General features: G+C 36.5%; 1 protein-coding gene and 1 pseudogene across 6 annotated transcripts in view; one reads left to right on the top strand and one right to left on the bottom strand.

The window, feature by feature from the left end:
• Positions 1 to 23,943, bottom strand: part of DDX50 (DExD-box helicase 50) — a 33,222-nt gene that overhangs the window by 6,588 nt on the left and 2,691 nt on the right. For 3 of the 6 annotated variants that reach the window (NM_001206053.2, XM_059882553.1, XM_010820595.4), the window contains exons 2-12: positions 22,572 to 22,868; positions 20,196 to 20,271; positions 19,662 to 19,840; positions 17,331 to 17,448; positions 17,025 to 17,210; positions 16,444 to 16,589; positions 10,942 to 11,091; positions 3,742 to 3,903; positions 2,407 to 2,526; positions 1,594 to 1,667; positions 1,212 to 1,371 (exon numbers count right to left, since the gene is read on the bottom strand). In NM_001206053.2, coding sequence (NP_001192982.1) covers positions 1,212 to 1,371; positions 1,594 to 1,667; positions 2,407 to 2,526; positions 3,742 to 3,903; positions 10,942 to 11,091; positions 16,444 to 16,589; positions 17,025 to 17,210; positions 17,331 to 17,448; positions 19,662 to 19,840; positions 20,196 to 20,271; positions 22,572 to 22,868 — 1,668 coding nt within the window. Of the gene's footprint in view, positions 1 to 1,211; positions 1,372 to 1,593; positions 1,668 to 2,406; positions 2,527 to 3,741; positions 3,904 to 10,941; positions 11,092 to 16,443; positions 16,590 to 17,024; positions 17,211 to 17,330; positions 17,449 to 19,661; positions 19,841 to 20,195; positions 20,272 to 22,571; positions 22,869 to 23,214; positions 23,327 to 23,943 lie in introns of all 6 variants that reach the window. The other 3 variants (XM_005226430.5, XM_059882551.1, XM_059882552.1) reach the window with 2 other exon arrangements.
• Positions 5,012 to 6,694, top strand: LOC107131932 (RNA N6-adenosine-methyltransferase METTL16-like; annotated as a pseudogene).

Raw genomic sequence — 23,943 nt, 5'->3', positions numbered from 1 at the left:
CACCCCATGGATTTCTTACTAATTACAGAGTAAAATATACTTTTTATAATGGGAATACATGGCTCTGGTATGGTTTGATATCTGATACTGACCTGGCAGGGGGACAGGTCAGATGGTGTTTTATACACATACACATACTCTCCACATATACAGGCAATCCTTACTTTGCATGGGAGAAACGCTGGGCTGGAAGAAGCACAAGCTGGGATCAAGACTACCAGGAGAAATATCAATAACCTCAGATATGCAGATGACACCACCCTTATGGCAGAAAGTGAAGAAGAACTAAAAAGCCTTTTGATGAAAGTGAAAGAAGAGAGTGAAAAAGTTGGCTTAAAGCTCAACATTCAGAAAACAAAGATCATGGCATCTGGTCCCATCACTTCATGGGAAATAGATGGGGAAACAGTGGAAACAGTGTCAGACTTTATTTTGGGGGGCTCCAAAATCACTGCAGATGGTGACTGCAGCCATGAAATTAAAAGACGCTTACTCCTTGAAAGGAAAGTTATGACCAACCTAGATAGCATATTGAAAAGCAGAGATGTTACTTTGCCAACAAAGGTCTGTCTAGTCAAGGCTATGGTTTTTCCTGTGGTCATGTATGGAGATGAGTTGGACGGTGAAGAAAGCTGAGCGCCGAAGAATTGGTGCTTTTGAACTGCTGTGTTGGAGAAGACTCTTGAGATTCCCTTGGACTGCAGGGAGATCCAAACAGTCCATCCTAAAGGAGATCAGTTCTGGGTGTTCATTGGAAGGACTGATGCTGAAGCTGAAACTCCAATACTGTGGCCACCTCATGCGAAGAGTTGACTCATTGGAAAAGACTCTGATGCTGGGAGGGATTGGGGGCAGGAGGAGAAGGGGATGACAGAGGATGAGATGGCTGGATTGCATCACCGACTCGATGGATGTGAGTTTGAGTAAATTCTGGGAGTTGGTGATGGACAGGGAGGCCTGGCGTGCTGCGATTCATGGGGTCGCAAAGAGTCAGACACGACTGAGCGACTGAGCGACTGAACTGAACTGATGTTAGCTGGAGTCTATTTCTCGATTTGCATGGCTCCATGAGAAAACAGGTTCTGGTATACAAGTTTCAGTTAACACAGTACTGTGCAAAGTAAAGATGTCCTATATTTCTCTCCAGATAAATATCTATGGTTCAGTTTTAATCTTTCTCAACCACATACAATTTTCTCACAGATTTCTACCTTATCGGAGGTGATCAAAGATCGTGGTTCAAAACTTGACGCGCCAGAGATGTGGGCTAACGCTGCAGCCAGCGCATCCACTGCCCCCTTCTCTTCTATCAGTCTCTGAGCTGATGGTCGGAAAAAATCGACAGCAGCATAAGAAACAGAAGCCAAAGACCTACGGTTCAAAAACAGCAAATTTTCTTGGTCAAGACAAATGGGAAAGATTAAAGATAAAAGAAGTAATGGGAAAAGAGAGCAATGTTTTCATATTTTAATATAATTAAATGTCTGTTGGTAAAACTGGTGATTAAGTTTTCTGATATGTCAACTAGGAGAGCTTAAAAATGTATAGCCTAATACAAAAGAAAAAACCATTCAGCAAGGTCAGAAAGCATACCTGATGGCATCCATGCTTTTAGATTTAACTAAATCCATTGTAGAAGGAACACCTACACGTTTAAAAGTAATTCCCTGAAAATGAAAGAATTACATTAAAGAAAAATGGAAGTCTTTACAATTAATTCCTAAATTAATCTAGATTGTTGAATTTCCATTTTTGGACTTAAAGATTTCCAAGCCCTAGCAGAACAAGATTTCCTAATAAATCATCAATAACAAATTCTAGAAAAATGGAAAAAAAATTTTTCTTTCAATTGTCTTGTAGTTACAAATCATGGAATTACAGTTACAAAACAGCTGATTTTTAAAAAAAGATGCTGTTCACAATAAATTTTTTCTTATTATCTTCATCGTACAAAGTATGTGAAATAATGTATGAAAATATACATCATAAAAACAGGAAAAATACTACAAAAACTCGAGACCACAAAAAATGTGTAATTTCTTGTAGAAACTGGCTGTTGTAACATTTCTCAGTATAATCTTGACTATTACACCAAGATAATGTCATAATCATCCATTTACAATATCAGACTAAGAGTTACTGAAATCACAATGCACTGATTTTAGTCAAGGGAGAAATTCAAGGGAAAAGGGAGAAAGTCAGCTCTTCTGTCTTCATAATAAAAGCTGTATTAAAACAAAGTCTTGCAGCTAATATAAATTTAGCTTTTCACATGCTTCACATCCAAATGCAGCTTAAAGGAGAAGTCATAAAATCTATTTGTGAGAACAAATATAAAAAGATCTCTGATCTCTTTTCTAAGGCACCATTTAGATAATAAGCCTGAAATAATTTAACTCTACTTACTGCTTTTTGTTCCACATATCGTAATTGACCTCTTTCTCTTGGTTGATAAAAACATATGCAGATCCCTGTCCGGCCAGCTCGACCTGTGCGTCCAGAGCGATGAATGTAGGACTCAACATCCTAAAAATAAAAGAGGTAACTCTTCTTAAAAAATGTGGCAAATTAAACAGTCATTCCAGCAACCAAATAGTAATACTAGAAACAACTACTACTATGGATAATAACATTTTTATTTCAATCCTGTTGCTCTTTTCAATATTCCAGAGAATGTTTATGCTTGAATTCTGCAGTAAAAGGGATGAGATTTAAAACCTTTTTATCCAGCCTATCCCAAGGTTCTTTATATGGCAACTTTTTATACTTGTCTTGCATGATTACATACTTCAAATGTAAATAAAGAACTTAATCATTTGCAAAGGTACCAGATTCTGATCGATTTAACATTACACTAACAAAAACTGGCTAAGAGCAAGAATAGATAACATATGTATTTTTTAATCTAAGCAAAGTCTTGTAAATAAAAGGCAATTTATATAGCTACTCTTATTTTCTCCAAATCAAATTTCATTTCCTTGCAAAGTAAAAACGCAACGAAATATCAACTTTACACCTATTAGAATGGCCATCACCAAAAAGACAAAAGAGAACAGATTAACATTTGTTAATTCAGGTGTGGAAGTGGAGAAAAGATAACTTTATGCACTGTTGGAAAACAATATGGAGGATCCTCAAAAGTTAAAAACAGAATGACCACATGATCCAGTATTACATTTCCAGGAGTATATCCAAAGGATATGAAAACACTAATTCAAAAAGATATCCACACCCCTATGTTCACGGCAGCATTATTTACAATAGTCAAGACACAGAACCAACCTGTGTCCATCAAGAGACAAACAAATAAAAAGGTTTACATGGAATATTACTCAGCCATAAAAAGAGGAAATCCTACCATTTGTGACAACATGGATGAACCTTAAAGGCAATATGCTAAGTGAAATAAGTCAGAGAAAGACAAATACTGTATGATCTCACCTACATATGGAATCTAAAAAACAACAACAACAAATAAAAAAACTAAACTCATAGAAACAGAGGGTGGTGGGGAGGAGAAATGAAGGGAGGTGGTCAAAAGATACAAACTTTCAATTAAAAGATCATTACTTTCTTCTTTTATACCTATATGAGAAGGTGGGTGGTAGTTGAACCTATTGTGGGCATCAATTCACAACATATATAAAGCAAAGCATAGTGCTACTATGGCTTAAACTTACACAGTGATGTATGTGAATTATTTTTCAATAAAATTGGGGGGAAAAAAAACTCCTTTCCTACCTGCGGAGGTGAACTCTGAATCACCAGGTCAACCTCAGGAATGTCCAAACCACGGGCAGCCACATTGGTTGCCACCAAAACTTTAAAACTACCCTCTCTGAAGCCTTTCAGTGTAATTTCTCTTTGTGACTGAGCGATGTCCCCATGTAAACACTGGGCATTCTATTGGAAAAAAAAGGAAAAGTAAGTGTATAGCACATAGTTAGCAGTGACAGCATCCAGATACTAGGAAGTCTGTGTTCTTTTTGTTACTGTTTTTCTTTGGCCGCACCGTGCAGCATGTGGGATCGTAGTTCTCCACCAGGGACTGAACCTGCACCCCTGGAGTGCAAGTGTGGAGTCTTAACCACTGGACCAACAAAAAGGGAAGTCCTTCCTCTTTCTGTTGTTGTTTCTAAATCTGGTAATTATAAAAATACATGCTTATTGCTTTTAAAAATCAAACAATGCAGAAAAACGTTTAGCATAAAATGCAAAAGCTTTCCTTAATATCAGTCTCCTAATAAGTAACTGCTAACAGTTCACTAAATATTCCTCCACACACTATTTTTGAAATACACACACCTCACAAATCCTAGCATATAATTTTATGAATTTATAAAGATGGGATTATACTGGGACTTCCCTGCTGATCCAGTGGCTAAGACTCTGCACTCTCAATGTATGCAGCCTAGGTTTGATTCCTCAGGGAACTAGATCCCACATGCTACAATGAAGAGTTCACAAGCCACACTAAAGATCCCACATGCTGCAACAAAGGCCTAGTGCAGCCAAATAAATAACTTAAAAAAAAAAAAAAGAGATTATACTATATATGCATGGTTTTACAACCTACCTTCTAAATTTGTTGTATCTTAGCCATAGACACACATCTACTTAATTTTTTAAAACTACATATGATTTCTTCATATGGCTACAGTATCTTCTTTTCTTTCTGGCTGCGACACATGCAATCTTAGTTTCCCCCCCAGGGACTCAGCCCAGCCTCAGCAGTGAAAGCTCTTGAGTGCTAACCACTGGATTGCCAGGAAATTCCCAGTATCATTTATTTTAGCAATACCCTACTAATGAACATTTGGGTAGGATCCAAACTTTCACCTTTAGAAACAAGGCTATAGTGAATAACCTTGTACTGTATCTCCAGATCCCTCAGTATATGTATAATTTCAGTAGATTACATGTCTAGAAGTTGAATTCCTAGGTCAAAAATTACAAACATTTAACATTTTAATAGCTATTGTAAAATTGTATTATAAAAAGAAGTTTATAAACAAATAGCATATACACATATGACTGGAGCCACTTATCTCATCTTATAAAAGTAGTTAAAGTACTACAGAAGACACTCCTGATGGATGCTCTTAAAGAAGAATCTGAGATACTTATGACTTTTGCATGTGCAACCCTGCCTTTTTTGCCAATCAGTTGGAAGCCAAGGGAGTGAATTCTGAGTGAATTCTCGAAATCCTTGAAGACCCCTACCCAGTTCTGTAAATACAGGAGGAAGCACAAAGATCATGGCAGAAGGAGGTAAATTAGAGTTTGTTAAAAGGATCATCCACGACAGTTTACAGCTTAAAAAAAGATTAAGATGGTATAGCCGTATGCTAGGGAAAAAAATGCAGCCTGGCTCCTCTGAAGGAAGAACTTCGCATACAAGGGGTTCCTAAAGTCACCTATACTGAATTCTGCCAGGGTCAGACAATGAGATGGGCTTTGGCTTGGAGTTTTTATGATGACTAACAGTACCATTACCACCCAGTAAGCAAAGAAAACTAGAGAAGCCAAGGAAGCCCATTACGTTTGTAGTCCTCGGGCCTGTGATGAAAGAACTAGCCCTCAAAGCGCCATCTCTGGGCCCTGAGACAGTGGAAGGCATCGTGGTTGTGACAACATGGGTTGAAAAAATCCTCACTCATCTAAAGGTCCAGCATAAATGAGTTCCCTGTGGAAAGGAGGAAATCAGCCTTTTCCTAACAGCCCTAGAAAACTCCTGGATTCACTTAAGGAGGAAGAAAAGAGACCGAGTGAGACAACTGAGAGAAGTGCCCCTAGCTCCCAAGAACGTGATCGAAGCCTTGGAAGAGAAAAAGTCTGCCCCCAAAGAGTCTGGCAGTAGTCAGGATGTTGCCCAGGCCCCCCAGGAGAGTGCCCTGGGGGGTCCTGCTCCACCGGAAGGCGAGTCTGCCACTGTGGGGGGCCACGGCCCCAGCCAGGACTCGCTTTCCCAGGAGGAAAACCCAGAACCCCAGAGGATGAAAGGAGTGAGGAAAAGGGGGGCATGGAGGTTCTGGAAGGTTGTAAAGGCTCTAGTAATGGAGCCCAGGACCACGAGGCTCCTGAGCCCTTCAGCAGCCCAGTGTCTGAAAAAGGGAACCATCTCCAAGGAGTGGCTGGACGTTACTTATTCAAGTGTCTGATAAACGTTAAGAAGGAGGTAGATGACGCCTTAGTTGAAATGCACTGGGTTGAGGGCCAGAACAGGGATTTGATGACCCAGCTTTGTACTTATATACATAACCAAATTTTCAGGCTTGTTGCTAGTTAACTCCAAAATTCTAGCACAATTGGGAAAGTTCTATAAAGCAGCTTGCTTTGAAGAATGGCCTGGGCAAGCTGAATTCCATCATTAGCTCACTAGTAACATTATGTGGAAATGTCTTAAAAAACCAACAAATGAGTCCATTTTTAAACACCCGCCTCCTTTAAAAAAAAAATTACAGGGCATTGTAGTATGGTAGTTCAGAGAAAGAACTGTAGTGATCAGCATCAACAAAATGCCATCGGTAAACACATAAGGGATTTAAACCTGACTTAAGCTGATCACCTTTGGAGAAGGAAATGGCAACCCACTCCAGTATTCTTGCCTGGAGAATCCCATGGACAGAGGAACCTTGTGGCTACAGTCCATGGGGTCCCAAGAGTCAGACACGACTGAGTGACTTTCACTACTTCACAATAGGAGTGATTAAGTTACATTTATCTATTTATCTATTTAACAATACTTAGTCCTAACCACTAGACCACCAGGGAATTCCACACCTATACGTCTATATTTCTGTACTTATTGACTGCTTGTTATAAGAAAAGCACTGAATAAACACCTTATTTCGTCTTAAAAGTATATTAAAAAATTAATACCAATTTTTAAAATGGGAACATGGGCAGTGAAATATGAAGTGATTTGCCCCAGGTTACAGAGCCAGGAAATAACACAATTGGAATTTATATTGTGTTCTGACTCCAAAGTGCAACTAATCACTATACACAGAAAGAACATGTTAATAAGCGAGAACAATTACAGAAGTAGAACTGTGAGGAATGCCAGTATTTAAAGTGCAAGTAAAAATATAAAAAGACTTCAACAAAGTTGGGAAAGATTAGCCAGGGAAGAAGGAAGAAAACCTGTGTGATATCATGGAACCCAAGTTAGGAGAACTGTTTCAAGAAAAGATACTTTTTTTTAAAGTCAAAAGCAAATATACTTTTCCACAAACATCTATGACAAAATTTAGCGACAAGGTACTTTCATGGTTTCCAAACATAAGCAGGTAGAGACAAAAACCTACTGGGGTGGGGGAGGGGTTTGCTAGCCCTAAGAACACAAAGATATTCCCCAGAAAGCATAATGGGGAAAGCATAATTTGAGAAAGTCAGTTGAAACTGGTAGAATTCTTACACATTTAAGGGTGATCATGAGGAGCCAGAGGTAAAGTGTGAAACCAAATACCAAAAAAATTAGAATTCAAGAAATTTTGCTGAAAAAGCCTGAAACAGTCTGGGCCCAAATGAACTCTCAAACTAACAAACCAATGCTTCTTTGCAGGGACAAAGCCCTGCACTAAGAAATTACTGGACCTAAAATTCAAACTGAGGATGACAGGGATCCCAGAAGCAAAGGAAAGAGATGACTCAGATGAAAGTGAAGGGAAAATCAATCAGAGCTCAAAAAGTGGGAGACTTTTTTTAAACAGCTTTATTGAGATATACTTTGTAGACTGTATTCTTAAATACTATCAAAAATAAAAACAGCAGCTCTAGACCTGTGAAGCGAGAAAACTATTCTGACCCATAGCTCCCCATCAAAAGTTTGAAAAGATTAATCCCATCTAAAAATGACCAACTATAGAAAGTAATTATAATGGGACAAATAAAAATATTCACCAAAACAATGAAAGAGCTCTAGAAAGGAATGCCTGCAAAACAGATAAAGAGTACATATTGTATTTCTGAATGACCTAAAAGAAAATTTTTAAATATTGATACATGAGAGAACAAGAAAAATCAGAATGAGAAAAAGTAAAATAATGGGATGAAATGACTCAAAGAAGTAGAAATAAAAGGCAAAGACTTTTCACAAATGAAGACTACACTGGAAGGAATACAAGACTGATTGAACACAACAAATGATGCCTTAATTTTGAAAAGTTTGAAAATTTAAATAAAGATTAAAAAATTTGTTATCAAGTGATAAAGGAGAGAGGAAAAAAGAGCCAACATATGTATAACAGGAGTCCTTGAAGAAAAAAACCAAAGCAATCAGACAAACCAAATACCAGAAAAATTAGAATTCAAGAAATTTTGTTGACATTTAAAAATACATACATTTGAAACTACAAATTATGTGCACTGTGCATTCATAAAAAGTGAACAACACCGAAATATATTCTAGTGTAACTACTGATTTTTTAAGGAAAAGGAAAAAACACTTGTATTCAGGCAAAAAAACTAAATCAATCACTTATAACAGGAAAAAAATCAGACTGGCATCAGACTTTTTATAGTATGCTTTATTCCAATGGAAAACATATGTAAGATATTGAAGGAAAAGGTAAACCAAGAATTTTAAATCCATTCAAAATGATTTTAAAGTTACAAACAAGCTATCATCAATACTACCACTACTAAGTCGCTTCAGTCGTGTCCGACTCTGTGCGACCCGAGACGGCAGCCTACCAGGCTCCTCTGTCCCTGGGATTCTCCAGGCAAGAACACTGCAGTGGGTTGCCATTTCCTTCTCCAATGCATGAGAGTGAAAAGTGAATCATGAGCCCTTCCTTGGGAATCTTCTAGATACTAAGTGACAGCAAAAATGACTGAAGAGACATTGACACAAAGGCCAATGGTGTTGTTATCAATATAGGTTAAAATCATAAAAAGGAAAAAGAACTAGATGTTACATACCTCCTGATGGAAGTATATCATCTGTGAAATAAATGTGCACAAACAAACCAACCTCAATTTACAGGAAATACAGAAAACAGCAGCATACTGCTTTCTGTTAAATGGTATCACTCATGAAAACTTGGTTTCTTAAATAATTTAAAAAGCTATAGAAGAAATAGAGGAATCCATGTATTGAAGAGATTTAATGAAATCACTTATTTGGATTCAGATTAAAAAAAAAAACAAGCCATAAAAGAAAAACAAAGCATGTATGCATGAGGCCACTGAGAATTTGAAGACTGTTATTTGAAGATATTAATTACTATTAATTTTTTAGATGTCATTAACAGTATTGTGAGTTTTGAAAAAAATAACCCTTTTGTTTTAGAAATACATACCCAAATATTTCTGGGTATAATAACATGTTATCTAGCATTTGCATCAGAATAATTCAAGCACAACAAGTGAGGGGGCATTTGGATAAAATAATTGTTGCAGCTGAAAAACGAATACACAGGGGTTCATTACACTGTCAACTTCTGTATATGTCTTAGATAAGTTTGAAATTTTCTGTTATAAAAACTTAAAAAAGACATAAGGATCTAGCGTTCTGACCCATTCACTCAGTAAATATTTGCATTTCAACTTATACACAACTCTACAACATTACCCACTCTTATCCATAGAAACTCATCTTGTTTCACTCTTGTGTTTTCAAGATCACATTTGCAAAGTCTTAAGAAAACTTCCAAATAGGAAAAGGAGTACGTCAAGGTTGTATATTGTCACCCTGCTTATTTAACTACTATGCAGAGTACATCATGAGAAACGCTGGGCTGGAAGAAGCACAAGCTGGAATCAAGATTGCCAGGAGAAATATCAATAACCTCAAATATGCAGATGACACCACCCTTATGGCAGAGAGTGAAGAGGAACTCAAAAGCCTCTTGATGAAAGTGAAAGAGGAGAGTGAAAAAGTTGGCTTAAAGCTCAACATTCAGAAAACGAAGATCATGGCATCCGGTCCCATCACTTCATGGGAAACAGATGGGGAAACAGTGTCAGACTTTATTTTTGGGGGCTCCAAAATCACTGCGGATGGTGATTGCAGCCATGAAATTAAAAGACGCTCATTCCTTGGAAGAAAAGTTATGACCAACCTAGATAGCATATTGAAAAGCAGAGACGTTACTTTGCCAACAAAGGTCCATCTAGTCAAGGCTATGGTTTTTCCAGTGGTCATGTATGGAGGTGAGAGTTGGACTGTGAAGAAAGCTGGGTGCCGAAGAATTGATGCTTTTGAACTGTGGTGTTGGAGGAGACTCTTGAGAGTCCCTTGGACTGCAAGGAGATCCAACCAGTCCATTCTAAAGGAGATCAGTCTTGGGTGTTCTTTGGAAGGAATGATGCTAAAGCTGAAACTCCAGTACTTTGGCCACCTCATACGAAGAGTTGACTCATTGGAAAAGACTCTGATGCTGGGAGGGATTGGGGGCAGGAGGAAAAGGGGATGACAGAGGATGAGATGGCATCACCGACTTGATGGATGGGAGTTTGAGTGAACTCCGATGGATGAGAATGGACAGGGAGGCCTGGCGTGCTGTGATTCATGGGATGGCAAAGAGTCAGACACGACTGAGCCACTGAACTGAACTGAAGAAAACTTCTGACGAAAATGGATAGAATTCAGGATTTTCCTGGTGGTCAAGCAGCTAAGACTCCACATGCCGATCTCTGGGCAGAGAACTAGATCCCATAAGCTGCAACTAAAGATCTCACATGCTGCAACTAAGATCCAGCATAGCCAAATAAATAAACAGTTGCAAGAGGATTTAGAAATCTTATATTAAAAAAAAAAATGGAGAGAATTCTATCCTGACTTAACAGATCATGACAGGCTGGCTCTAACATCTTTCTGAATTAGACTCAACTCTAAGAATGACAATCAAACCTAGATTGCAAAGGACATGACTTTTTCACTCAGTGATTCATAATCTACAATCTCAGTTAAAGAAAGCATGAAAAAAGACTTACCTGTTTTATGTGTGGATTCATGGCCATTTCAGTTACATTCTTTTTGGTCTCACAGAAGATAATAGCCCTCCCTTCAGACCCACTGTAGACTTGAAGGACATCTCCAATAACTGCTGGCCTCTGAGACCAGTGGCACTGGATGGCCAAATGCTTTGAGGAAAGAAAATATCAAATATCTGCTTCATTCAAATTATTGAAAAGATTTCTTATCTACATTTATTTCTATTTGTTCAAGAATTGGTCTTCCTGGAACACAATAAGACAATGATACTCCCCGATGCCACTTTAAAACAGCCATCAACAAGTGAAACGACAGGCAAATTGTAGTACACTTATACAGGGGAATCCTATTCAGCAGGTAAAAGGAAATCAGCTACTCATCTATACAACAATATAGATGAGTCTCAAACATATCCTAGGTGAATGAAGCCTTACAGAAAGAGTACACACAATACGATTCCATTTATATGAAGTTTTAGAACAGGCAAAACTAATCTATGATGGAAAAAACACAACAATGGTTTGCCTCTGAAAGGGGAATGGGGAGAGGCAGAGGGAACTTTCTGTGATGATGGTATAATATTCTTTATTTTGATAGGGGTTTGGGTTGCACACATGCATGACTCTACCAAAATGAAGCAAATGTACACTTAAAATCTTGCATTTTGTTGTATGTAAATCTTATCTTAAAAACTGTAAATATTAGGTGGATGAACCTCAAAAACATGCTAAGTCAAAGAAGTCCAACACAAAAAAGCCACATGTTGTAATGATTACATTTATATGAAATATCCAGAAGAAGTAAATCCACAGAGACAGAAAGAAGATTGGTGGCTGCCTGGGGCTAGGATAAGGTGGGAATGGACAGTGACTGCTTAACAGCTACAGGATTTCCTTTTCAGGTAATGAAGTGTTTTGGAAGTAAATAGAAGCAATGGTTGTATAATACCATGAATGTACTAAATGACTCTGAACTGCACACTTCAAAGTGTTTAATTTTAGCTATGCAAACTTTACCTCAATTTAAAAAATTACATGTAAATATTGAAATCTAGCTAAAGATATGCACACTAAAATACTTATGGGGAGGGAATTCAATGTCAGTCCAGTGGTTAGAGCTCCAAGCTTTCACTGCTGAGGGCAAGGGTTCAGTCCCTCAACTAAGGTCCTGCCAGTGGCTCAGTACAGCCAAAAGACAGAAACAACTTACAGGAAGTATACGATTTCTGTAATTTGAAGTAAATTTAAAAATCAGATAGATATAAGGGATGAGTAGACAAGCAATAAGCAAATACAGCAAAATATTATTGGCAGAATCTAGCTGATGGGTACATGGGTGTTCACTATAAAATTCTCTCAGCTTTCAGTGTTTGAAAATCTTCATGATAAAATGTTGAGGAAAAATCTACTGTAACATTTTAAATCCATACATTTTAACATACTATATCTCAATAAAATTGTTTAAAACAATTAATTATTGAACACATGGAAAACACAGACAAGCACAAAGAAGAAAATTAAGAATCATCTGTACCAGGTAAATCAAAGTCTTGCTTCTTCCTCTCCACCTCTCAAAAATAAAAATAAAAAAGCAGGGCTTCCCTGGTGGCTCAGCAGTAAAAAAATATTCCTGCCAATGCAGGACACCAGGGTTCAATCCCTGATCCAGGAAGATCCCACATCGAGTGTACCACAACTACTGGGCTTGTGCTCTAGAGCCCGAGAGCCATTAACTACAGAGCTCACATGCCATGACTATGGAACCTTGCGTGCCCTAGAGCCAGAGTTCTGCAACAAGAAGCCATCACAATGAGAAGCCGTATACCACAACTAGAGAGAAGCCCCTACTTGCTGCAACGAGAAAAACCCATGCAGCAATGATGACCCAGCACAGATATAAATAAATTTTTTAAATATCAGGTTGGTGCAAAGTAATAATGGTTTTTGCACTGTTGAAATTTGCCATTTGATATTGGACTACATTCTAAATGAGGTTATCTTATACATCATTTTACTGTGCATTTCTCGCTTTATGGGTTTTTTTTTTGCTAATAACTTATTACTTATTTTATACTTATTTTAGACTATGGAAATGATGTTACACAAAAAAGCAAATTCGAGTAATTTTCTTATTTGAGTTCAAAATGGGTCATAAAACAGCAGAGACAACTCACAACATCAGCAACACATTTGGCCCAGGAACTGCTAATGAACATACAGTGTAGTAGTGGTTCAAGTAGTTTTGAAAGGGAGACAAGAGTCCTGAAGATGAGGAGCACAGTGGCTGGCCATGTTGACAACAACCAATTGAGAGGATTATCAAACCTGATCCTCTTACAACTGCACAACAGGTTGCAGAAGAACTCAAAAGTTGACCATTCTACGGTTGTTTGGCATTTGAAACAAACTGGAAAGGTGAAAAAGCCTGATAAGTGGATGCCTCATGAGCTGACCAAAAATTTCTTTAAAATCATCATTTTGAAGCGTTGTCTTCCCTTATTCTATGGAACAAACAACGAACCATTTCTTGATTGGATTATGCTGCTGCTGCTGCTAAGTCGCTTCAGTCGTGTCCGACTCTGTGCAACCCCATAGATGGCAGCCCACCAGGCTCCCCCGTCCCTGGGATTCTCCAGGCAAGAACACTGGAGTGGGTTGCCATTTCCTTCCCCAATGCAGGAAAGTGAAAGAAAGTGAAGTCACTCAGTCGTGTCCAACTCTTAGAGACCCATGGACTGCGGCCCACCAGGGTCCTCTGTCCATGGGATTTTCCAGGCAAGAGTACTGGAGTGGGGTGCCACTGCCTTCTCCTCGACTGGATTATGACATGCAATGAAAAGTGGATTTTATATGACAACCAGTGATGATCAGCTTGGTAGCTGGACTAAGAAGCTCCAAGGCACTTCCCAAAGCCAAACTTGCACCGAAAGATCACGGTCATTGCTTGGTGGTCTGCTGCCCATCTTATCCACTATAGCTTTCTGAATCCTGGCAAAATCATTACATCTGAGAAGTCTGCTCAACAAATTGATGAGAAGCACTGAAAACTGCAACCCCTGCCACCAGCATTGGTCAAAAGAAGGGGTCCAATTCTTCTCCATGACAACACCCGACTGCACACTGCACGACCAACACTTCAAAAGTTGAACTATGAAGTTTTGCTTCATCTGCCACATTCGCCTGACCTCTTGCCACCAAATACCACTTCTTCAAGCATCTTGACAACTTTTTTGTAGGGAAAACGCTTCCACAATCAGCAGGAAGAAGAAAATGCTTTCCAAGATTTCGTTGAATCCCAAAGCATGGATTTTTATGCTACAAGAATAAGCAAACTTATTTCTTGTTGGCAAAAATGTGCTGATTGTAACAGTTCTTATTTTAATTAATAAAGATATGTTTGAACCTAGTTGTATTGATTTAAAATTCACAGTCCCAAACCATAATTACGTCTACACTAACCTAACAAATAAATAAAAATAAAAAGATCCTGAATCTGATCAAGACTGACAATCTAACCATCAACTCACAGGAAAATTAAAGCAGAGGAACGTGTTAACTAACACCAGAGTTGCAAATCAACAAAACTGAAACTATGGGAAACTTGAAAGACAATCTTTTATTCAATTAAAAACTGCAAAGAAGGGACAGAGGAAACTATATTTAAAAGATTTAATAGATGAATGAATAAAGAAGATATATACGATGGAATATTACTCAGTGACAAATAAGAAAACGAAACCTTGCCATTTTCAACTACATGGATGAATCTAGACAATGTCAGAGAAAGACAAATACTGTATAATCTCATTTATATGTGGAATCCTAAAAAACAAAACAAAACAAAAAAATGAAAACAGAAACACAGATACAAAATACAAAACAGTGGTACTGTTTTGAAGTGCAAAGTGAGGTGGGGGTGGGACTTGTGACAGGGATTGACAGGTAAAAACTTCTGGTTATAAAATAAATACATCACAGGGATGCAATATACAGCATAAGGAATATGGTCAAAAATATTGCAACAACTTAGTATGGGAACAGATGGTTATCAGATTTATTGTGGTGATCATTTCATAACATATGCAAATATCAGATCACTATTCAGTACACCTGAAACTAACATAATATTGCATATCAACTATATTTCAGTTTTTAAAAAGAAAAAGATACAGGGAATAAAAAACATTCAATACAAGAATTTAAAAAAAAATTAAAACACATATAAACCAGTAGCAATATAAAGATCTTATGTGAATCCATATTCAAACATACTACTTACCAAAAAAAGGACAAATAGGATAATGTGAACACTAGCTATTTAAAGATACTTTTAAAAATTGGTTTTTTCTACTGTGATGGTAACTTTGTGAGTGTTTTTGTTTTTAAAGAGCTCTTCTTTCCCAGAAGTAATCATCAGTATTAGTTTGATGCTTATCCTTCCCACCTATCCACCTGTAAATATCTAAAGAATCTATTTAGGATTATTTGTGTATCTTTTAAAATAGTACGATTCTGTACGTAGAATTTTGTAATCTGGTTTTTATCACTCAAATTCTTTTTAGCCATTCTGTTGTGTTTACAGATCATACTCTTGTTCATCTGGACTATTTTAATCTACGTACACATGTATGCACATCTATCAAATGTAAAGGTGACATATGTGATACATGCTATGCTATGCTATGCTAAGTCGCTTCAGTCGTGTCCGACTCTGTGTGACCCCAGAGATGGCAGCACACCAGGCTCCCCCGTCCCTGGGATTCTCCAGGCAGGAACACTGGAGTGGGTTGCCATTTCCTTCTCCAATGCATGAAAGTGAAAAGAGAAAGTGAAGTAGCTCAGTCATGTCCGACTCCTAGCAACCCCATGGACTGCAGCCCACCAGGCTCCTCCATCCATGGGATTTTCCAGGCAAGTGTACTAGAGTGGGGTGCCATTGCCTTCTCCTATGTGATACATACTTGTCAAAAATAATGCAAATGTTACCTTAATTCTCTTTAAAAAATATACTACAAGTTTAAATTTTCATAGCCTTTATGGTGTCTTCTACTTTATGTCTAAAAAAGCCTTCCCTCCCTGAAATCAAATAATGATCTACAAACTGCTGTAAATTATTATATGGCTTAATTTTTTAAAATATTGGTGAATACGGTTGGTACAGGGTATGAAATGAAGATCTTTATTCCACCTAAGCTTTAATATATTATCCCAACACCAGCAAACTGTGATCAGTCTCCTCACTTCTCACATTCTACATACTTTAAATCTGTCTCTATGGATATATGTATCTCTCCCCTGTTAGGACTTGCCTGTTCACAAGCTTGTTCCCCTATTTCACTCTGCTCCTCAGTCTTAGACCATAGAAATACCTAGGCATCTTATTGACTAAGGACCAAAAACAAAAGATTTGGCCTGAATTGGTACCAAAACATACATTTAGCTTCAAAAAATTTCAAAACACCAACTAAAAGCTAAAATCTATCATAATGGAAAGCTACTTACTTCCACAGTAGTTGCAGCCTTTTGAGTCATTTTCCCAACAAGGTCAACCTGTTCATATCTGGATTTCATATATTTTTTTGCAACTTTGTATACCCACTGTGGGCAAGTTGCAGAAAAAAGCAAAGTCTGAGGATTGTCTTCAGAATCTTAAATAAACAAAAAGAATTCAAATGCTTTATTTCTTAATATCCCACAAGACAGTCAGCTCTTAAAAATCCCCCCAAACTTCAAAGAAATTACTGCAGTTATTAAAACTTTCAATTTTCAAAACTGAGGGGAAATATGAAGAAAACTGAACCCAAGAGGAAGATGCAAATTTAAGAAAGAACAATAAGCAAAGAACTCAGTAAGTTAGTAAAATTACTTTTATAAAATAATATATGTAAGAAAACATGGAAAGCAAAGAAAATGGTTAATGTATACTACTAAACATTCTTGTTCAGGAAGAAAAGAACCAAATACTTTTAGTCTTGTTAGAACACGGGACATGTATTAATATTAAAAATTATAAAATAAACAATTCATAAGCTTTTAGATAAGAGAATAATTGCTAAATGTGCTTATTTTGAATTAGTATATACCAGTTTTGTAGGACTCATGGAGAATGTCTTCAACTTGTTCAGCAAAACCTAAATCTAACATTTGATCCACTTCATCAAGCACAACGTGGCGCAGTTTAGAAAGATCTAAGCGGCCGCTCTGCAGATGGTCTTTGATACGACCTGGGGTCCCAACCAAGATGTCAATACCATTTCGAATATGATTAACTGTGAGAGGAGATAAGTATCAGCAATACACAAATTTCAAATATAGATTTTTGCATCATACTTTTTTTAGATTTCAGTAGCAAATACATCTTTGTGCCACCATCATATACAGTTACTCACTTTGGCTTTGATATGATGTTCCACCATAAAAACACGCCACACTGAGTTTCCTAGTTACATCTTTGAAGTCTTTGGCTACTTGGTTTGCCAGTTCCCTTGTAGGAGCCAAAACAAGTACCTGAGCAAAAGGTTTAAGAAACAAAAAATAAATTTCTATAGACTTCTAAATTCAAACTGAGACTTTTTAACTTTTTAAAGATGCATTTAAAACTAGAAATCTCACCATTAATGTCATTGTATTTAAAGACAGAGCACAAACAATAACAAGGATGGCTTATGTTTATTATATCCTCCTTTATTTCCTTCTGGAGAAGGAAATGGCAACCCACTCTAGTATTCTTGCCTGGAAAATTCCATGGATAGAGCAGCCTGGCAGGCTATAGTCCATGGGGTCACAAGAGTTGGGCATGACTTACAAACTGAAAACCACCATTACTTCCTTCAGATCTCTTTTCAAAAGTCACTTTCTCAAAAGGATTCCTAACCTTGTCTTCATATCCTCCCCAACCTTGATTAACTGTTTCTTCTTAACACTTATACTGTATAAAATATTTATATTCTACATATTTGCTCACTGTCTATCCTGCTCATTAAAATGTAAGCTCCATGAAGGCAGGGATTTATGTCAGTGGGAGCTACTATATTTCCTGGCCTTCAAACAGTGCCTGGCACAAAACAGATACTCAAAAAATATTTGTTGAATGAATGAATGAATGTCCAACATGTGCCATTTTTTAAAAAAGAAACAGTTCAATTTATTTAAATTGCAATTAGCATATAAAATTGAATTTGTAGCTAGCACCAGAGAATGGAGGGCTTCCCAGCTGGTGCTAGCAGTAAAGAGCCCGCCTGCCAATGTGGGAGTTGTACAGAGATGTGAGTGTGATCCCTGGTAAGTAAGATCCCCTGGAGAAGGACATGGCAGCCCACTCCAGTATTCTTGCCTGGAGAATTCCTTGGATAGATGAACCTAGTGGGCTATAGTCCATAGGGTCTAAAAGAGTCAGAGACAACCGAAGTGACTTAGCACACACACACCGGAGAATGGTCTTAACTGTTTGGTGTTTAATAAGAGGAGCTTCTTCTTCACAGGATTCCAAGAGACTTACTTGTTTTATTAAGCAAATAAAACTCATGCTTCAAACAGGTTATACAGAAATTGATTTACACTTCATTTCCCTTTTATTTTGAAACTGCAGATTTAACAAAAGGTAGCCATAACCTTTCTGTGTACAGGGTCAATTATAATTATGCAAACAATAGTGCCCTACACGATTTAATTTAATCCTCACAAAAAAAAACCTATGGTGTGGTATTATCTTCCCAATTTTACAAATGCAGAACATGAGTCTTAGAGAAGTTGAGTCTCGTCCAAGATCAAATAGCTAGAAGTGACAGAGTTGGAATCTCCAGTATATCCTTGTAGCATGAAAGTTTTGAAGATAGTGTTGGGATTGTGTCCTATTGCTATTACTTTCAATCTTCCTAATTTCACCTAAGAAACAGAACTCTCTAAAAAAGCTCTGTTCCAAGACCATTATTATTTAATTATAGTCATGTATGTGAATTTACTTTCACACTATTGGGGATCCCCAGGTACCAGGGACTGAACCTGTGCCCCCTGCAGGGGAAGCCTGGAGTCTTAGCCACTTGATGGCCAGGGAAGTCCCAATACTGTTGTTTTTCTTCTGCACGTTTATGAACCTGAAAGTGAACACAGGTTCTAAAAAGGTCAAAGTTTAGGCCAAAATTTCACTAGGTCCTCTCTGTTCTTTACTGCTGATATTATTAAGACAGATCTTCAGTGTCATATCTATAATACTCTTAAAGTCAATCAATAAAATAAATATTATTTACTGAATGACCAAATAAATCAATACCTCTAGCAAAATCACTGTTTAAAAGCAAAGGTTAGGAATGAAAAAAGAAGAAATTAGATACGCTGGCTTCATAATATACAGTTATCAAAGACATCTATGGATCCACAGACATTACATTCATATGCAATAACTCACTTTAGCTTCACTTGAGATTTATCTTAAAAATCAAACTTTTGCTTTAGGCCCCAAAGTTTTACTTTATGCCCAGGAGTAACGTTTCTATCTCTGGGGCACTTGAACTTAAGACCAGTATACTGTTTTTCTTTTTTTGGGCCGTGCCATGCAGTTTGCGGGATCTTAGTTCCCTGACCACGGTCTGAACCAGGGTCATGTCAGTAGAAGCACCAAGTCCTAACCACTGAACCACCAAGAAATTTTCAAGACCAGTATATTCTTTCTTTCTCTTTCCATTAGAGTAATGTTTAAACCTTTTACTCCCTATAATGGTTACCTTTGGTGAGCGGCTTTTTTTAATTGTCTCTTGATTTCTTTGGAGTCTTTCAATCAAGGGAATGGCAAAAGAGAATGTCTTTCCTGTTCCTGTCCGTGCTTGAGCAATTAAATCTTTTCCTTCGTATACAGGACCAAAAGTCTTAACTTGAATTGGAAAGAGATATGTTACCCCTCGACCTGTAAAATGAGATTGCATTGAAATATTTACCTAAGACTGGCATTAGGAAAAAATATATTTATTTGAAATTAACATTTCTGATTCATCAACATGTGCCTAAAGATATACCACCTAGCAGCATCTACAGCTGTTCCTACCCCAAAGAGGAATTGGTCTCAGCTTTTAACAAATACATTTAATTCTTTAAAGTTAAAAACTGATCAGAATACCCAAAAAATGATGTAGAAATAATTGCAATTATAAAAGCTATTTCTCTATGTTTTGTACATTTTCCTCTGGGTCAGAAAAGGTACAAGAGTTTTCTACAATCTAGTTTTAGATTTTCAATTGCATATGCATTAAAATTCATTGTACCTTTCAGAAGTTTTATAGTCTCTTCAGAAATAGGGAAATTGGAGAAGGCTCCTTCTTTCTGTTCACGTGTTAGGGTCTGTCAAAATGAAATCAAAGTTCTAATATAGTTCATATCCAACTAGGTATTTAGAATCTTTCATGCATTTACTGCTTTTAGTTTTACTAAAGGAGCTAGCAAATCAATTTTTCGTTAGTACTTGCAAAAACTGTGTAACTTACAAGATAAATTAATGGGAAATTCTTTTAATCTCAAAAGCATCCCTTTAAACATCAAGCTTATTTAGTACATTTTCCCATAAAGCATTTAAAAACAATTAACTCACACATAAAACTTCCTTTAGACACACATTTACTACATAAATCAAAATATAATTCCACTTGACTAAGATATTACAGAAGAGTTATTCAATAACTCCATATTCACAGATATAGATAGTATTAATTACGAGATTAATACCAGGCTATAAACCAGCCTCAAAAGAAACTAAGCAACGAGGAAAATAAATTGTTTCTAAAAGTTAAGTAAGTTGTTCTATGAATCTAAAAAGCATATTTTAGTTCACTCATACAAGGAAAAGTTCCTGTAAGCTTGAAAATTTCTCTAACATATATATACAGGTTATACATATATATATTATAATTTAACATCTATTGAAAACTTTGTGTATTAGTCAATGCATACATAGAACAAAGACAATATATCTACTTATAAACTTTATTATTGGTTGTTTAAAGAAATTATAAAATCATACAAAATAGCAATTTTCAAACCAAGAACCAGATAAAAGACATAATATCAAATGCAAATGTAATCCATTTAAGCAAACCTAAATGCTGTTATTTTTTTAAGATTAAAAGAAAAAATTTTATTACAAAAGTAATACATTTTCATTGCAGAAATTTTAGAAACCACATATTAACAGAAAAACATTTTAAAGTTATCTACAATCTGGTCAGTTAAAACCACATCTGAAACACATACTTGTCCAATCCTCACTCTATACATATATACATTTTTAAATTAAATAAAATCATACTGTATATACTATTTTGTAATCTTTTTTTTGCATTTAATAAGACAGACTGAATATTGTAACATACTTATGCTCTTTAGAATCAATGAATTCTATTGCATGAATATAGCAACATTTTATTAAACCGATTTGCCTACTATCAGACATTTAAGATGTTTAAATTTTTTGCTATTATCAGAATCACTGTGATAAGATACTGATTCTACAACTCTGCACACCTCATGATTATGTCTTTAGGAAGAAAACGCCTAAAAGTAGAATTCCTGGATTCTAACATAATCTAAACAAATTAATAAAGTTACGCTTATTACAATACAGACCAGTATAGCAGGCAAAAATCCCAACACAGCAAGATGTACATTCCGCTATTGAGCAACTCAGATTTGCAGGGCCTTCTTTAGATCAACTTTCTAACAGATGTGCTTCCTGACAGATAGCAAACTCACAAACTGCACCACACTGTAAAGCAAGGATTCAACATCTTCTCTCAAAGCTTCCCAAAGATGGCACATTCAGTTCAAATGTATCTAAATTAACAGCAACTATCAGATTTTTTAAATATAAAGAATACTAAACACCAAGTTATTAAAAGTTGTTTCTTTCTAAATATCTGAGTAATTTACTGACAATTTATAATACCTAGATAAACCTATGAACTCTGCTAGAGGAAGATACAAAAACAAATTGAATAAATTCAGTGCAAGAAAATACCTACACTAACAGATACTGATAAAAGCAGTGACCCAGGAATGAAGATTCTATACTAAGCATGTTTTCTATACCTCCCCCCAAAATTAATACCCAGGAGAACAGAGATCTTCAGATCATTTGTATATGTGTCATTTCTGCTTATAAAAAGCAAACAGGTTTAAGACTGAATTACAATAAGACCTAAACATCATTTAAAGTTGCTATTGTTACAGAAGTACAATAAGGCAAAATATACAACATCAAGAAGACTTTATGTACCCTGTTTTCAGAAAAGTCAGAATTTAATTAATGAGTACTGGCAAGGACTGAAGTAACCACAAGAATACAAGTAGGTGACCGTCAATTAGCAATTTGGAAAATCTATTTAGGAACCCAGTGTACAGGAAAGGTTTAAATTTGACTACCACTCCCTCTCCACCAACCTCTGCACCAAGAAAAAGGCAATATAATGAAAAAAACAAGCGACAAAGGAAAAAAGGCTCAGGTTTCAGCTCTATAGATCCCCCAGTCCAACTGAGAGTATTGGACATTAAGCAGGAAATATTAGAGAATCAATTCTAAATAGTCTACAAAAGTCAAATTATCCTATATTTCAAGGATAATGTCAAATAAAACAAAAAAATATCCATACCTCTTCTACTTTATTGTCACTTGATTTATGAGTAGAACTATTTAAAGATGACACTCGCTTTGATCTTTTTTCATGTTCATCAATATCTCCATTTGATAGATCTTTTCTTCTTGGCTTATGAGATTTAGAAAATTCATCTGAAAGTCTATCACATCCTTCCTCGGTGTCACCGTTTAGCTTCTCTTTCATTTTAGCTTTTTTGGGTTTGGGAGCATCCAAGTCATCTGTAACACCATTTTCTCTTGTTTCTGATTTCTCATCTGAGTCATAATGGTGCCTTGACTTCCTTCTATCACTCTGTGGACAAACAAAGAAGCAGTGACAGGAGGGTCACAAGGTCTGCTTTTAAGACTCTAGAGAAGTTAGAGTATGACTCCCCCCAACCAGCAAAGCTCAATTTATCGCAATCTTTAAAAGTTAGCTGGTAGAATTCTAGACTAGTTGCTATCCATTGTTCTCTTTCTCATCCCAACTCTTGAACTCTTAAGACTTGGCCTCTAGTCCCTCTCTAATCCCGTTATAACATTTAAGGGAAACTGCAATAGTTCCTTTTCAGTAAAAGAATGAGAACTCAAGACTATAAATTAAAAAGCAAAAATTTCTAATATCTCAAGAAAGAAATTAAGATTTATTGAGTACCTACCCAGCACTGTGTAAAATGTTTTCAGCTTATCTTGTTTAAATCTTCATAACAACCCTATAAGGGAAGTACAGGTCCATAATCCCTTATCCGAAATTCCGATATCCATAATGCTCTGAAAACCGAAAGTTTTTTTGTAACTTATTTGGAGACAAAACCTTACCTGTCCTCAAATCATTTTGTGGCAAAATTTGACTTCAGAAAACGTAAAACTATTTATAATATTTATTTATTCCATTCAGTATGAAAATTCGTATTTAACATTAAAGCGTTTGATTATAAGGTTGGGGGCCCCAAACTCTACCAAGATGTTACCCTTTTAAAAATCCCCAGAGTTCTGAATTCCAAAACTAGCCTCAAGGATTTTGGATAAGGGATAGGGAACCTGTATTAGCTTTGCCACTTTACAGACGAGGAAACAAGTTCTCAGATATAAGTAACTTGCCAAAGACCCACATATGGGATTTCCTGCAAGTGAAAGTGCTATTTGATTCGAAAGCCCATGCTCTTTTCACATCATGCTTCCTCTCTGCACTCTGATAAACAGAAACCAAAGTATGTAATTTATATAAAACCATGATTGTTAATACTCCTATGGAAGGACAACTGTATTAGTAACCCCAGAAATTTAAATTTTTAAAATTTGGATAACAGGAAAAAAAAAAAAACTGGTTAACAAGACTTAAAACGGGGAAAAGGAGGTGGCTTTCTGCAACTTTAGTTTTGAAATGC

Source organism: Bos taurus, chromosome 28 (genome assembly GCF_002263795.3).
Source record: "Bos taurus isolate L1 Dominette 01449 registration number 42190680 breed Hereford chromosome 28, ARS-UCD2.0, whole genome shotgun sequence".
Lineage (NCBI taxonomy): Eukaryota > Metazoa > Chordata > Mammalia > Artiodactyla > Bovidae > Bos > Bos taurus.
The sequence above is the reverse complement of the archived record's forward strand: the minus strand, read 5'-3'. Positions and strand labels throughout refer to the sequence as shown.